A 17634-nucleotide genomic window follows, 5' to 3' on the forward strand; every position below is an offset into this window, starting at 1 on the left:
AGGAGATGCAGATTCTGTTTCTTTTATTTAAGTAAAAATATATTTATGCTACTTTGAAATTTTCATCTGTATGAATAAAATTATAATCTTTTGCTTACTGCACTCACATGAAGAACTTCAGATACTAGGTTCCTATTCATTAGGACTATCTCTCAACACTGTCAAAGTAAACAAACAAACCCTATTGTTTTCTAGTCTTCTACCCTTATGATGCTTGTGTACTGATGTAGAGGACAGCAGTTAAGTGATGGAATTACAGTAGCAGAGTTTTCCAAACAGCATAGCTTCTTAAAGAGTAATAAGAAAGAAGAACTGACATCTGCATCTCCTCCATGAGTATGACTGAGGTTATTGAGGGCCAATGACTTTTTTTTTTTCCGTGTTCTCCTTTAAATGATGAATCATTAATATTCAGTTTTATGGACTGACAGTCTTTCTTGAGTTTATTCCTCCTTTTGTATATCTGTTTGCCGACCTGTCACTTTTCTTAAATTCCTTCTCAAAATAAATAGCATTTATCTTTTAAAAATGGTTTGATGATACAAATGTCCTTCTACTATTCATTTAGGAAAAGGTTCATGCAGAAGGAAAAAACAGAATTCAGAAACTGCATAGAATAAACAGTAGATATATTATGCTGACCTTTAATTACATTTCTACTATGTCCAACACTATGTTTTCTATCATTAGAAATAAAAGCTTTTGTGAGATTATGAAACTGGAGAAATACATATTAACACACATTACAAAGTTGAACATAACAATATATATAGTGTCCTGAATACAAGAATTACAATAGCACCAGTCTTGTGATGTAAATAATGTAGAATCACAGTATTCACTGAATTATATATATAATTATCTCAAATCTATTATTATAATTTTAGAATAAGTGAATGAAGTCTTGAAGGCATTCAGTAAGTTTTCAGCATGTACAAAACAGTTTTATTTGAGATTAAAAACTTGATCTCCATGAAGATAGTAACACCAACGTTTCAGAATATTTTGGTTTGGAAGAAGTGCTCCTGTGACCAGTTGTCTATAATTTTTTTCATATCCATTGTCTTTGAGTCAACTATTTCTCTGTCAAATCTGTTTGGAATTGGCCAAGAGATTTACAAGATGCTTGCCAGGAAGAGAAGGTGGTTAAAAGCAGCAGACACACAAAAAGTTCATGCTGCCCATCCCTTTATAGAAATTTAGGCTAACTGCTGGGTTCTTTTCACTGAGCTGTTTTATCTTGGTGCTGTTGCTTTTAAAAGGCATATGGATAGTTCTGGTGAAATGAATCCTGTCTTTATCCAGAAAGTGTAGCATCCAGAGGAGAACACCAGAATTTACTTGCCCCTTTTTCTGACTATCAGCCTCTTGATATTCCCCTGCTGATGTTGATCCTCTGAATAGTGCTTTTGCCCTGAGTTAACACAATTCAAAAGTACTTAAGATTGGAAAAATTACCAATGAGTTCTCAGGAATTTAGGCCTTTTACTAAACCTTTTAGAGATAACAACATCCTATGGGAAGATAAGTGATTTATTTATGCTTTCTTGATTTTAATATGTCATATTCTTTGAACTTGTATTCTAGTGGAAGATGTAAAAATCTGTGAAATATTGCCTTATTTTTAAGGACAGAAAAATTAAAATTGAGGGATAAATGTCTGGCACTGTTCATTGCATTGAGAATCAATCGAGCAGCCTTTCAGGACAAAAATATCCTTCTACTGCAATATAAGAATTTTAGCTTCATTAGTGAATTGTATTACATTTAATGAAACCAGTGAACACATACGGTCTGCAGAACTGTCTGTAGTGTACTGAAATCTTCATACTCTTCAATCACTTATAGGAGTTGAAAGGAAATACAGAAAAATGAAATTCTCCACTCACAAAAGCACAGTTGTCTCAGATTAGGTGTGACTCACCTTTTAGATACTGGCCAAGTAACAATCTCCTTGGCCAAAATTCCGTCTCTGTTGATGTAATTAATTTATTAAAAAAATTAGAAGAGGTATTTAAATAATCTTGACAGATTTTATCAAGATAGCACCAATAAACTCAGCAGTTTTAATAAAAATAAAGCCCTAAAGAAAAGAAAAGAAGGCTTATATCTAAGCAAGCTCTCTTAGTCAATTTCCCCTGGAAGCAAGAGATCCCAAAAGTGCTTTTTTAGATCCTAATATTTTATTTTTGCAGTAAAAACTATCCAAAATAAAACCAGGTCTAGATAGGTACTTAGAGGTACTTGGTTTGGTGAATTCTTGAAAGAATTAACCTATGTATGTTGATCTAGAAAACTCCTTAAGCAAAAGTGTTAGTGTCTAGCGAAAGTGTCTAGAAGCTTTGCATAACGATTATCATGACCAAAAAAAAAAAATAAATACAGGAGATATTTTTGTCAGACAAATGGCTGGCTGAATAGACAAGCTGATGGGGGACAAGGGAAGAATAAACTGCTGGCAGCAGGCAGGCAGATGGGAAGGATGAGAGTTTGTGAGGCACAAGGCAAAATCACCCTTTTCAGTGCCCCACCAACTGCCACATGCTCACCATGGGCAGAGGGAGGGTTTGAGAAGAGCTTTAACATTTTTTTTTTTAGGAAGCTTATGACTTGTTTCTTTTTTTAATTTAAGGCTGGCAGTAAGAAGGTCCTAAAGCACGATTTTTGAGAAGTTAAGTGTAAATCTACTACAGTGTTACAAAATGTTAATACTGGAACTGCATATATTTAAAATAAGTTAAAATTAAGTTGTGGGGAGCAGTTTTTTCCCTATGAAATGCTGATTTTTAAGCCTTTCTCAGAAGTAATCAGGATTTTTAATTATTATTTTTTAAAATCTCAAATCCCTGATAAGGGCTTTAGATTAATACTTTTTGAAAGCCATAGCTGCTTTAGTACAAAACATGTCTCATGATTACATTGGTTTATATACACATATAAATCCTATTGATGTTCATGTATCACTGAATATCCCAAGATAATATTCTAGGATTAAGTTTCAGGTTTTGTGGGGTTTTTTTGTGTGATTTGGTTTGTTTGTTTGTTTGTTTGTTTGGTTTGGTTTGGTTGGTTTGTTTTCATTTTTGTTTTTTGGTGGGATGTAAATCATCCATAGCATTAGATTTACAGAGGTCCCGTTGTTTAATTACACTAAAAACTTCAGCATCATCCTGCTACTCCAAAAAACACTGAAGAATTCTGTTTAGGAATGTGAAATGATATGCAGCTCTGTGTGAGCAGATCCACTAGGACCTGAAGCTGGCCTTGGGAGACAGAAAAATAAGTACAAATCTTTTCTTCTGTTGGTACTCTGTCACTAAATCCTGCTGTTGGTATTGTACCAGGGCATCCACCAAGGAAGATCCAGTCTCCTGACATAATGTCCCACCCCTCACCACCCAAGATAACCTGACAGCCTTTAGGCCTAATTCTTTGGTGTAAAAATGCATAAGAGTACATGGCAGATCAAAGTCTTTGGGGAGAGTTCACAAGCTTAACCTGGATTTAATCCTTGCAACTAACCTCTGTTCCTTGGATAGAGTCCAGTGCATCTGCACCTCTGGCAGGATATACAATAAGCCTTGCTGATAATTAGAACAGATTTCTAACTGCATACTCTCACATGTCTGCAGATAAAAATGAAACAACGTGAATATGCTACCACAGGGATCCTCTATTCTTTACAGCTTTCTTGAACATATATAGCTGTTCCGTTTGACCTTCCTGCAGTCAGTTGCTTGCCATTTTCCTCGCTTCTGCACCAATACGCAATTTCTTCCTCTCTTTGGAAAGTGGTAGGAGCCTCTTCTCCAATTTATGTAGGTTACAGGTTCTCCTCCATTCCACTCCCAATGTCCAGGATTGACTTGGTCGTTCAAGCCTGTGTGAAATCAGTAGAACAAAATTAGTGATGTTTATAGTGTCTGGAGCCCAATGCCAACAGAACCATGTTGTTCAATCCCCTTGTTATAAAATGCATACAATATTGTGCTGAGAGAAAAACCCATCTGGAATAATACAAGTAAAATACAATTTAATATTTTGTAAAACAGTAAGTGCCGTCTGAATAAGGGAAAATATACTTATTCTCATTATTGCCTATCTAAAATGTTTTCTCTTTTTCTGTCTATTGTATGTGTATCACTTCTCAGGTTTCTTTTTTGGACAAGCAAAATGTTGTGTTCAAGTCTGGGCAGCCTCACATGCCTTCAGATTCCTTCTGAAAATAGCAAACTACAGATCTTTGTAGACCTTGTTTGCACTGTTGAAATTAACAGTTATAAAATTAGCGCTAATTAATACAAATTAGAACACTTCTTTTTACTTAGCCTCTGAGCTACTAATATGAACATGGGTGGCATGTTTTTAGCCATGACCTGTGGTCTAGACTAGAAGAGACTAAGATCATAAAATTGACACAATAATCTTCATTCTTGTATCTCAGGTTAACAGAATCATGATACCATTATTCATGATCCCAAACCAATTGAAGTTTTTAAAGGTAATTTAATATAGTGAGTATATTCATCTCAGAAAATGACAAAGAGCTGAAAATTGTGGTTCACAATTGGAAAAAAGAACCTGAAATGTGGACAGTATAGCAGAAAAAACATGGGCTAGCACTAGTCTGTGAGCTAAGATGGTCATTCACAGAAAGGGTTCAGAAGGTGTAGAGAAGGCCCACCCGAGCTCTTTCCATTTTGCATGAAATGAAAGGTGCATAACAAGAAATAGACAGATAAATCTAAAATGATGTGATGAAATCTTCTTTAGTTGTTCATCTAATTAATCAAAAAGATTTATAATACAATATGACACCATTAAATTAGCAGTAAAATAAATTATTATTTAAAGTAACATTTTAAAAAGATAAATTACATCTAAATAACATAACAGTTGAAAGAAAGGTGTTATAAACAAAAAAAAGTCAGGAACTCCATCAGAACTTATTTTCCCAGCTAATATTAAAATGCAATAGGTTTGAAGGCAAAAGCAACCTGGCAATAGGCAACATAATAAATTTTTGTTTTATAAACATTTTGTCTTATAAAATTAGTCAGGTAAATTATGTATTTCAGTTTAATGACTTGCTCTGAAATAATAAAAGTAGCAGGAAGTTAAGGACAATGCAACATTTGAAAACTGGGTTGAACTGCTGTGGTAGTTTCAGCTTTCCGAGGTGCACAGGAACTGTAATCCTTGGAGGGGACAAGCAATTGCTGTACTTGCCTATCCAAAAGGGCTTCCTCCCACTGAAGTCCCACAGCCACTGCATGTGTTGTTCATTAGCCACACTTGCTAGACTCCCCAGATATCTAGGCTCAAGGAGAAATGACAGAGTGATTAGCATTCCACAGAGTGACAGACGTCTCCCATCAGCTTGTCAACTAGGGACACTGTTTCTAGTATAAAACATATAGCTAATGTTTCACAGGAAAACCACTGCTTAATGGCATGAAAGAATAATTACATGAAGATAAAGTATTAAAATTCTACATTACTTGGAGTGGATCCAAAGTCATAGTCTGTTAAGACATTTCTGTTATAAAAATCAAATCAGCTGGCCAACTGAAGAAGTGTATACAGGAAATGTTAGCTCATACTCACAAACTGTGTTTTAAACCATTGGCATCATTACTGATAAAATCTTTTCTTTAAAATAATAATCTGCCCACATGAAAATCCAAGCCACTGAAAGATTCGGCTTCATGATTTGTTGTAGAGAAGATTATGTCTTTCTTAAATTGTGTTCTGACAAAATAAAGCTTTGAATAACACATTCAAAATCCCCACCATGTTTTAAAACAGAGCTGAGTGCATATAATTTGCATGTCTGGATTAGGATTGTTGTGTGGTCCTGAGACATAATGTTGCGTTGTCTGCAGTGACTATGCATTTAGTGCAGATCAGAGAGCAGTTGTGTTGTGTATTAAGCAGACTATTTCAGAATGAAGCCAATACACAAGCTCTGCTCTTTGTTTGTACTTAAAGTATGCCAGCCCCAAAGTAGGACTTGCAAACCCTAGCCACTGACTGGCCTTGCCACTGTGAAATCTTCCAACTAGTACCAAACCTGCAAGCACCGTAAGGGTGCTCTTCAACCATTTATAGATCTGGCTAAATCCTGAAACATTAAGAGACAAATTACATCCTTCACATTTGCCAGTAACTGCCAGGCATCTGTGGCTCCACTTTCTTATTTATCCTTTTTTTTTTTTTTGCCTGCCTTGATGCCATGTAATGTTTTACCTCTCACACCTGCTATTGCCTTCCCTCCAATTCTGAGTCTGTCATTTCTTTTGTCCTGTATTTCTGACTGCCACTCAGTCTAACAGTGATGTCAACCCCTTCAGGCTCCCAAAACACCCTGAGTCATGGTTGATAAGGCCCAAGAAAACAATACTGCTTATCAAAACATGGTTTAAAAGAGAAAAAAGCTTTTCTAGCAGCAGCATAAATCAATGGCATTATGGTCATTGTGCTGATTTCATTTTTGTCGACAGGTAAAGGAGACAGAATATGAGCAATGCTCCAATGGAGGTAAAGACTCTCTTTTTTACAAGCTGAGACAACAAATAGACCTCAAGGGCCATGTGGCAGACTGGAATCCACTGTGGAGACTATGAACAGGGGCCAGGGTACTAGCCCACCACCAAGCCTGCTGCCTAGTTAGAGACCCATGCCTGGATATCCATTCCTGTTTGCTGCCTTGTATCTCTTCAAACAGTACTGATTCCACGAAAGCTATGCCATGGTGCTACACAAGGCAGAGAAGCAAGCAAATTTTCCATCAGGGAGAGTTCAGAGTAGTAGCCCACAATATTATGCACAGTCCCCACTTCACAAAATCTGGAGCATTCCTTAATCTGGGCATAGAGGGTCATGGTATGAAACAAATCTATTTTACTGCTGATGGGAACACTCCTGCTGCAAAGGCCTCATCCACTCTCCCTGAAGTCAACCACAGCAGCTGGGGATTTGGCCTCTGCTTCTCTTTGCATGGCGGTCCTGCCAAGGCCTGCAGGACAGCTGAGTGTTAGCCCTCACAGTTTGTGTAAGCATGGCTGCCCTGGACTAGGCACCACACAACACAGGTGCCATGGAGGACCCCCTGTGTTCAGAGGCCACCAGAGAACAAAGTGTAAAGGATCTCACAGACATCTGTGTACAGTCTCCTCAGGTAGAGGTGTGGAAGTTTGGCCTCAGCAACACTGATATGACTTTACACACAGCAGACTGTTCCAGCACAAAGTGGTAAGCAACTGTCTGGTAGGGTTTAGGACTGTGCACCCATTTACAGTGCAGACTCCCAAAACTTTGCCCACTGAAGCTCTCACAGAGGCTTTGGCGGTCCTTTACATTATGGTAAAGTTTCACGCACGATGTTGGTGCCTGCTATGTCCCCAGGGTGCCATGCTTCCACACTTCTTGGCCCATCTACCAGGAACTGAATCTGCAGTGAACCAGGAACAAAGCTGTTAAACTGACAAAAGCTCATGGGAAGTTTTGTACTCCATTTTCTTCCTCAGGCAAAAGGTCCAGGAAAGCAGATTTGCTTACTTTAGGGTGTCCTCCCATGGCATCTGATTCAGCAGCAGGATGCCATTCTGTCTCACAGTGGCTGTGGTTGGCCAGTGACCAAACCTGGGGCTAAGAAAATATTTGAGCAGCAGTCTCTGTGGTATCTCTACTAGCTGAGCAAGAATAAAAATAGGACATTGTATCTGGCTAGTGCTTCAGGACAGTTAAAGCCCTGGAACTAAGCTTGTTTACTTTAAATAAGCATAGCTTACTTCTGTTTCAGCTATTTAGGAAATGTGAAAACAAAGAGCATTAGTGTGTATCAGTAACAGCTGTATCACTTATGACATACAGGGGTGGTCTGAGCAGTAGCAGTTTCTGACTTTTACTTCAAGTAACAGGGAGAGGCTTTATTTCTGTAAAAGGAAAGCACTGCAATAATCATAACATGTAATCTTTTCTCCATAGAAGTCCTTTCTAAATACTGACAGAAAGACACACATGAAAATACGAATGAGAAACACACATGACTGAAGAGAGAACAACTGTTTTATTGTTACACCTAGCCAGGGGTTTTGATGTGTCATAGGGAAATGAGGACAGTCCTGAAGGAGCATACCACTTACAATAATATTGCTAACTGTACCTATAGGCAGAGCATTAGACATAGGAAATGACAAGATAGTGTTATTTATGGAGTTATGTAAATCGAACATTTCCTGATTCAAATTACTCTAGAGAAGGGGTCATAATGCCTTATGAGAGAAAAAAAAAAAAAAAAAAAAGGAAAAAAAAAGACACATAACTGATTTCTGCAGTAAATAAGTCTGTTTGAAAATATTCCTGTGTGATTTGAGATTTATGCTATCCCCTCAAGAGAATCTGTTATCATAAAGCAGTTGCCCAAACTCAGGAAATATTTTGAGTAGCCATTGACCTTGAAGTATTATATGCAAAACACTTAGCACAAACACTGCTGATTTTACATTAAATGAGTCAATATATTTAAAGGAGCTTTTTACCATTCAGCAAAAGCACAATGAGTACCTATAAAGGTCACAGCACAGGAGGACATTTAATTTGAACTGCTGTAGTAAATCCATGTCCTATACTGACAGTGAAGGGGGGCAAGCGACTGAGAGGCTCTGCTTATCCCAGTCTTTTGTTTCATCACCTAAGGAGTAATTCTGGTGCCTTGAAATAGATGTCTAGTGTTGCTCACAATGCCTCCTGATATTCAAACATTCAGATGAGGCTGGCAGATATGATGCAGAGCTTACAGGAGCCCTGCACTTCCAGAGTTGCAGTTGAAAGTCACACAAGATGTTCTGGGCCTTTACAATTAATCTAGGTACCTGAATCCATATGCTGGAGTCACTAGCAATAATTTAAGTTAAACCAGTCACTTACAGCGCTATTACAGCATTAGGAGAGGAAGGCAGCAGAGTCCACCCTGCTTTGCACTAGGCAACACTGTGATCTAACCTATTATTTTAGATGTGGTTCTGCCTGTGATTCCCAAGGACTGATGCCACATGCTGCTAGTATACAAGTGCCAAATGGAATAACAGCGCCTGCCTTACAAAGCTGGCAGTTAAGGATCTGAAATCTGACCATATTTAGACTCTAATTAAATGTTCGGCTTCAAGAAGATGAAGGTATAATTTGACTAACAGCAAAAGACACAACTGTGGATTCTGTTTATTCAGCGGAGAGTCCGTTCAGTGGCAGCAATGAAACTATCTCACATGCGAGAAAGCCTGGCTGCACCAACCCTTGGGTAGGACACATTCCTATGGGATAAACAAGAACTGTAACATAAATCACCAAAATTGCTGCTAAATCAGACTGCTGTGGGATCACTCAGCCGTAATATCCCCCAGGTGCTTCTCTTCATGTTGCCAAGGGCCTCTTCATGCATACAAAACAAAGCTAAAAAAAGGAGTTCTTAAACCACTTTTCTCCAATATATGGGAAAATTGTTCATAACGGTGCAAGATTTTCACAGAAATTGGGATTGTTTCCACTCACAGTATCACTGTGGTCTGCTTCTTTCCCCACACTTGGGAACTGAATAGAAAGTAACTATGCCACCTGCAATAAACAGGTGCAGTGAATGTCAAGGCTCATTAGAAGCCCAAGTAGGTTTGCATAAGCCCATGTACATTAAGTTATGCCCAGACAGCAATTGCTTCTGTAATAAATTGATAACATTGCTTTGAAGAAATAGCTTGGTTTCAATCATCTCAGGATAACAGTGTTTTTGCAAAGGGGTTGGTTAGTTGGAAATTGTTTCTGAAACAACTTTTTAAATGCTTGTGTTTTTCTCCTGTTCTATATAATAGAAAAAGTGTAGTAAGATGATTGAATAGATGTTTAAAATAATGCCATTTTTTTAGTAATACAATTTATTCTAATATTTTTCTTTAATGTCTAAAATTTGTTTGATCTATTGAAAAATGAGGATTGATCTCTGTCATGATTTTGATTTGCTTGTTGGAAATACCAGCTATTTAAATGTCAACAGAAGAAGCAGTAATAACAGAAATACCACAGTTGGTGTTGGTTGCAGGTGGGAATCATGGCAAAAGTATAAAATAAGATGAAATAAAATGAAATAAAATAAAATGTGTTAAGCTATCTTCTCGTACCACCTTTAAGCGTGTGCCTCGGGTCACACTTTTGTAAGTATGGAGGCCAGGAGTACTGGCCAGGACAGTACATTTACCAAGACAATGCTTCCTTAGTGTGTGGAAGCTTGACATTAATTGAATCATCTCTACCCATGGATTTATTTGCTTCTGAATTAATTGATTTGCTTTGACTTTTTTTGTAGGTGTTTGACACTGTCATTAATTTAGTGTTACTCAGTTTAATTTCTGCATTGCACACTATGTAGAATTCAGCAAGAAGTTACTGTCTACAAATAGCATGGATTGCCAAGAGCACACTCTTACAAAGTAGGAAACACCTCTCAGCAGAATGACATACATTCATTCCCAAGGGATCAATTGGATTTTGATGCCTTCAGGGGAAAAGAGGGGGGAAAAAAAAAAAACATTCGCAGCTAACAGCTTTGTCTGGATAAGTAACAAAATAAACACAGGTGATAGAAAACTATGTCAGGAGCTGAAATTTTAAGTAAACCTATTAACAATGTGAAATTTGTGGTGAGATCACAAGAGCAGGTAGCATTGGCACTTCAGGAAAGAGTAACTTCCATCAGCTGGAACATATTAGAACTAAGCCTTCCCATTTTTGTGTTGCCAAGACAACATAACCTGGCATAACTGAGTGGAATTAATAAAAGTTTGTTAAGCATGCTTATCCATGTTTCATGTTTCCTGCGTGTCCTTCAACCACTTCTTGAATATATTATTTCTTTGATTTCTAACTCTTCCATGTTTCAATTTTAATTTCATGGAATTATGGAGAAGCCTCCTATAGCCCTTCCTGTTCAGCTGGGTCTTTAGTCTGGTGCTCACAATTCAACAGAAGGTACAGTACATGCATGATCCCAAGGCAAGCTCCATGTTACCATAGCTAGCATTTCTTCCAGCCCTAAGCTATCTCTCCTAAAAACAAAATCACAAGGCAGGCCTCTGAAGAGCAAGACTGGAAGATTTTCTATTTGTCTCCTACTTTGGGACAACAATCATTATTATTATTGTTGTTACTGTTATTGTTGTTATTGTTATTAACCTTTTATTTGTCATTCAAAGTAGTAAATTTACTGTTAACTCGAACATTAAAGTTTTCAAGTAGTTACAGAATCCAAATAGTTGCATCTTCAGAAGAATATGGTGAGGTACACGGGAGCTGGCAACCTGGTACTGTTGCTACATCAAGTGCAGGTAGAGCTAAGCAAGTGATGGGTCAGAGAGGATGAGTAGATTGGGTCTTTGATTTATTTCTCTTCTCCTGGACTAACTCTCCCATTAGGAAAGCATCCTCACTGCAGATGGACTGCTTTGGGAATTCGTGTTGTGAGCAAGGTAGTATCACCACCTGAAACATTATGAGACTAATAATATTTTTGTCCTCCACAGGATCAGAATCCCAGAGCTTGTACTATTTTTGGGGAAGCTGTGCAGCACAGTGAAAGTGAGGCTTGTCCAAATTAACTCAGCCTTTAGAGCAGCATTCAACTCAGGGCAACAGCAGCACATAGAAAACACATTCACTTGGAGAAATCTCTTACTGTTCTCTGCAAGTCTGAGCAGCAGTGTTCCAGCTGACCTTCTGATTCACTACCAGGAAGTAGCAGCTGCCCTCGTGATGACTCCATCCAGCAGGACACTTCTTCATGCTTACCTCCTAAAATAAAAGAGGAAGAGCCAAAACAGACTCCTGCTCATAGTGATCTTAGTCTGTGCACTAATAATCAGACTGAATGCTGGAGGTGCTGCTTATGACCTACCTGGAATTAAATTGAACATGAACTTCGGTGGGTATAAATAAAGCTACAGGATTGATTAAAAGATGTAAAGAAATAAATGCCTGCCAAAGGAGCCTGCCATTAATAATTAATAGCTTCAAAGGTGACATGAAGTTCCAGTTCCAAAAACCCTTTTAAGAGACTACATTTCTTTGGACACCATTTTCTGTCTCCTGCAGTCTTTGTAGGGACTGCAGGGCAACAAGATTTAGCATGACATCTTATGTGGCAGAGGGGGTGTATGTTTACAGAGTACTTAAGTCAGCTAATTTCACTAAGTCCCACTTATTTTCTCACTGATTTCATTCACTGACTGTTTCATGCCCATACCCTCACAAGTACCAAGAAATCAGGGCTCATGTGGTGCACCTGTGGCTGGCAGAGAGGAAAGGCAACACCAGCAATCAAGCCCTCATCATGTCTCTGAGAACCTTTTTTTATGGTGACAGCAAACTCGACACTGGACAACTCTTATTCCCTGTCCAAGTCAATAGTTATTACAGGAAACTCCCTTGAGAATCTCTCTCATCAAGGAAGTGGATGAATACTTGTAGCAACATTTTTACCTTGCTTTGGGAATTCCAGAATTTCCACATTACCCCATCACACTGAAATAACTTTTGAATGCTTTCTTCATAATGCAAGAGACCCTTTAAATCTGGTGTGCAGGCCTTTGGAAAAGAGTGAAAGTCCTGGGAAGAGAAATATAATTTGAACATTTAAAGGAAAACAATTACAGAAATCAAACAAGCTACACAAAACAGCTTAAACAGGTTAAACATCTCTTACATTAAAACTTTATGACATGAAAAATCTTCAAGAGCTGAGCTGTGAATTTATCTGTGTATTGGTTAAATGCAGCTTTAAGAGTGGGAAGGTTAGGCTGCAGATGTCAGAGGTGTTACAAAATTTTGGAAAAGAGCATGACTGAAAACAGATGGTGAAAATGCCTGTGCAACAAAAGGTTTCATACCTGATGTCTTGAGCTTGGTTCAGATGCAAGTTCTGCCTTATCAGCTTGTGGAATTTCTGTCTTCCTAGAGGAGATGACCTTTATCTGTGGTTGTGCTTGGTTAATTACTGACACTTGAGCCTTCTTGTTTGCTTTAGCTGATGAGCTGTCATCCTCTATTTTGAGTGATACTATCCCATGATACTTCATTTTACAGTATCACACACACACACAAACAGAACAAGAGAGGGGAAAGAGATTTAGCAAATACAAGCAACTCTTAAATAAACTGCACACACACAGAGAAAAAGAGCATTATAATGGAAATAGTTGCTAATCAAGGGGAAAACACACCAAAGAAAGGTACATAGAAAAATAAAGTACTGTTCCTAATGAATTATTAACAGCTGTAAAGCCTGTAATTGGAATAAAAAAGAAATCACAGAAATATCTGAGCAGTACTCCTAACACTCTTACTTCAAAAACTGCATCTGTTCCATTTCTAACTACAGATGAAGGATGAACCTAAAAAAAAAGGTAGAACAACAAAATGAGATGGGCATATTCATGCATTATGAAAACCAAATTACTTTATACGAGGTTTACTACAAGATCTACGTTACAAAGCATGCAGAACATATCTTGGGTTTAGCTCTTTCTCTTTCAGAATCAAAACTGATCACCTCAGAAGACAACGATTAAAAATCACACATTACAAATGTGTTTATAAACAGATCCATTAACTTGTAAGATAACAATAGCAGAATGTTACTAAACCACCTAGTTAAACCAATGAGGCTTTAGTAAGGAAAACAATGGGCAAGTTTTATGTAACTGTTCTCTATTTAAGCTAAGAGTATTTTCAGCTTTACAACTTCAGGAGCAGACACACAGTTTCTATACATTGGCCTGGCTCCAGTGACTTCCTTCTTCTGGCTGACCCATAATTTAGACAAGATTTGAAGCTGCATGATTGCCAAAGTTTATTGAGCCATGTTTCCTTCAAGAAGTCTATTTTTCTTCCTCTCTTGTATACCTGGATCTAGAAAATTAGGATAATTTTTTTTCCCCACACAGTATTTTAAGAAATCTGTAAGATCTGATTCAAAGCAAACTCAGGTGGTTTATGGTTATTGTATGGTCAGGTAGGATCACTACAAAAATATAAGAGTTGAATGAAGATATCAAATTGCAATGAATACAAAAATCACTCCATCACTGCACTACAGAAGGGTCTTACTATTCTTCCATTTCCAGTCACTCTCAGCCTTGTCCCTGACTGATTCACCAAGCTGTGCTCCTGCCTCAGGTCTTCTCCATGCTCTCTCATCCCTTTTGAAGGAGGCAGTGGGATCCCTTCCAAGGGAGCATTGCCAGGCCTGGGAGGTGAAGAGGAGCCCGGAGAAACTGGAAACAGTGTTCCTCTCCCCCAGAAGTTGTGCTTGTTTTGGCCAGAAGAATGGGAGTAACTGCATTGACCTGAAAGCATGAAAAATGGCAGATGGTCAGTTCTAACTGCTTGAGCAGATAACTGGTCATGTTGATGTGGGCACATAAACAGCTTGTCATTAAAAACTGGATGATTCTTTCACTTGATGCGGTTGATTTGCCCTTTATTCAGTCATCCTCATTTGTAGGGTTTGCTACGAATATCACTGCAACTACTACTTGTATTTGCTTTTATATGTAGTGCATCTTCTACCCACACATCAGAATTTCAACCAAGCATCTACTGAAAATGCCAGTTTTCATGTGCAGATTAAGGTATGGAGTGTTTTTTTTAATGGTTGTGGATAGACAGGTATCCCTAACTAATGTTGGTGATACTTCCATCATGCCCAGACAATTTTCTCTTCAGAAATCCAGGACACTATTGTTACTACAAATTATTTGTGTCAATTAGGTCCTGATTCATGTAATGAATGTTAAAGAGAACACAGTTCTAATTTTTTTTTTTTTTAATGAAACCTAATTAATTGCAACACAGGCATTTAAAATATTGTTTCATTAAACACCAGAACAAAAAAAAACCCTTTCGTCTTTTAGAGGACTCAGCTGCTTATTAGTTATCTGTGTTTTTCTACAGTTGCTTCTTCTTTAGGTGTGATTTTAGGCACACCACATTTGATCACTGAAAAACACAATAATAATGGAGACACAAAAGCCTAAACTCTCTAAGGATACCTGTTGTATGCTGTAATGTTGTGGACTGTGTTTATTAAGCATTGGAAAATGTATTTCTAAGGCTTGGGTTTAGTTGTTAAGGGTTTTTTTGAGAGGAAAATATTTTTCAGCAATGTATAACAACTGTTACAAAATAATGGAAAAAAATTTCTAATGGACATAAAACATTTTTTTCCCACTTTAATAAATGAGAACTGAACTCGTGTTGTTATGAGAAGTAGTTTCTTTCCTTGCACTCTTTTAATTTTGCATTTGTTGCCTTCTCCATGCTGTGTTTCCTGAGAGGATTGTGTGAGCAAACAAAAGAGTCTGCAGCTGTCAAGTCTGTTCTCTCTAAAAAGGAATTAAGCATTTTGATCTGAAGGTGAGGGTTGGGAACAACTTGTGGTTGAAAATAAAAAGCTACTCAGCCAAGATTGTCCCACCTTCTTAATGACAGAGATCAAAAGAGAATACCTCCTTTTGAATCCAAAATTTTCACTACAGCTTTTGTCCGAGTGCCAAGAACAGCATTCACAGGGGAGTTCAGAACTACTTCAAAGACTTCATCGTCTTCCTCTAATCCATCATAGGTAATTGCTATATTCCACGTCTTCGTTGACATTCCTAAAAAAAATAAACATTTTAATTACTCTTTAACTGCTATTTCAATCAATGAGGGTGTCAAAGAAATATATTAATTAACATGTCTGCAGCTAGAATGGAGTAGCTGGTGTATGCTATTGTGCTCCTACAGACTGACTGGGCTCCTGCTGTTCTCCCAAATAACATCACATTCAAATTTGTTCCCAGGCAATTCAGTTCAAGTGTGTACACTGTAACAGAAAGCTGCTGTAGATGTGGGAAATAGCACTACAATACATAGGTTTAGGAGTTTCATTGCAATTTAAAAGAGAAAATATATAATGTTTTGTTTGTGTGTTGTTTTTTTTTGTTGTTATTTTTGCTTTCGTTTTTGTTTTTTATTTTGAAAACTTAATTTTAGAGATTCAGCAGTTATTTAAAATACCTGCAGATGGATCAAAGACATTGGTGGATTCAAGTACAATCTTTTAGGCAGATTTTATGCTTGGTTACAAAATTTTTACTTGATTGCTTGCCATTAGTAAATAACTACAACCTTGCATTATGAGAAAGAGCATAAAGATCATTCCCAGATAAAGGACTAGTCCGGTTACTGCATGAAATGCTACAAAAGTTTTTGAGGGAAAGTCAGAGGCAGCAGAACAGATCTCAACGTGCACATTGCTGTCAACAAAACATCCTGGGAACAATCTGCATCACATAGTCAGTGCTAACATCTGAAATGAGTAACAAAGATACATGTGCAACACTAAAAAAAAAATAAAATAAAAAAAATCCCTTCATCCTTATGAGGCTTCACATAAACTTTATTTCCTTGTTCCTCGGGACCTCAGCTGTCTTAACTGAGAAGCGGACCAGCAAAGGGGAAAAGTGTGCATCTCTCCTGTCCATATTCATAGCTAATTTTCCTGAGGCTGACCACCATATTCAGAGAGACAATAGCAGTAGCCACGGACAGTCTCACACTTGGAGAATCTGCATGGATCAGCAGAAAAAAACATCAACAACAACAAAAATTCTAGTAAAGCACCTTGCACTAAAAATCTCTTTGCAAAAATCTCTAGTAATTTCAGTTCAGAGACTTCTAAGCTTGCATAATACATTAGAGGAAGGAGAAATTGAAGCCTGGGCAGCACAGTACAAAGGACTATTTACACTGATTTGTCAAATCTTTTTTCCATCTTCTTATTTAAAACAACAAACCTAACCAAAGATAAAGGGTCTCAGAAAGTGACTCATTGGTTTCAGAGTTTTCGTGTGTGTTCCGGAAACTGGGAATTAGGGCAGATTTTCACATTTCCTTCCAGTTGTTTTGGTTTGGTTTTTTACTGCTGGCTGTTGGGTGTCCTCTCTTACCCACCTCTGAAAACTAACCAGCAGCTGCTCATTCTACACCTTTTTGCACTTTTCAAGATGGGCTGTGTTGGTACATTTCCAAAATAATCAGATCTGTGACTCTAACTGAACTTAAAGCTACAAGATTTCCTATGGGATAAGCAAGCAAAGCTTCAGTATTATGTGAATTCAACCATGGGATGTGATCCTACCTAATCTCTGTAGCATCTTTTTTCTTTTCTCCGTTTCTTTCTTTTCTTTTCTTTTCTTTTCTTTTCTTTTCTTTTCTTTTCTTTTCTCCGTTTCTTTCTTTTCTTTTCTTTTCTTTTCTTTTCTTTTCTTTTCTTTTCTTTTCTTTTCTTTTCTTTTCTTTTCTTTTCTTTTCTTTTCTTTTCTTTTCCCCAAAATACAAATCTTACATTCTAAAGAAAAAAATCCCGAGGCTTTGGCTGGAACCGATTTATTACATTTCCCATATCTGCTTTTCAAATACAGGTAAGCACTTAGATTTATTTTACCATAAAAAACCATGCCATTTATTTAAGCCTCTTACAGATGTAGTCACTGTGACTTTCTGCCATTTGAATCTCACTCCTGGTACTCTTGGGATAACCTCTGC

At 37.5% G+C, this 17634-nt stretch overlaps 1 protein-coding gene across 2 annotated transcripts in view; it reads right to left on the reverse strand.

Annotated features, from left to right (window-relative positions):
• Window positions 1-629: 629 nt before the first annotated feature.
• Window positions 630-17634, reverse strand: part of FREM1 (FRAS1 related extracellular matrix 1) — a 62036-nt gene continuing 45031 nt past the window's right edge. Inside the window, exons 29-36 of one of the 2 annotated variants that reach the window (XM_051643265.1) lie at window positions 15552-15701; window positions 14152-14390; window positions 13389-13436; window positions 12933-13115; window positions 12526-12651; window positions 11723-11838; window positions 5230-5315; window positions 630-3880 (exon numbers count right to left, since the gene is read on the reverse strand). In XM_051643265.1, the coding sequence (XP_051499225.1) occupies window positions 3681-3880; window positions 5230-5315; window positions 11723-11838; window positions 12526-12651; window positions 12933-13115; window positions 13389-13436; window positions 14152-14390; window positions 15552-15701 (1148 nt within the window). In that variant the 3' untranslated portion in view covers window positions 630-3680. The remainder of the gene's footprint in view (window positions 3881-5229; window positions 5316-11722; window positions 11839-12525; window positions 12652-12932; window positions 13116-13388; window positions 13437-14151; window positions 14391-15551; window positions 15702-17634) is intronic. The other variant, XM_051643266.1, reaches the window with a different exon arrangement.

The sequence above is a fragment of the Apus apus genome, chromosome Z (genome assembly GCF_020740795.1).
Source record: "Apus apus isolate bApuApu2 chromosome Z, bApuApu2.pri.cur, whole genome shotgun sequence".
In the NCBI taxonomy this organism is placed as follows: Eukaryota; Metazoa; Chordata; class Aves; order Apodiformes; family Apodidae; genus Apus; species Apus apus.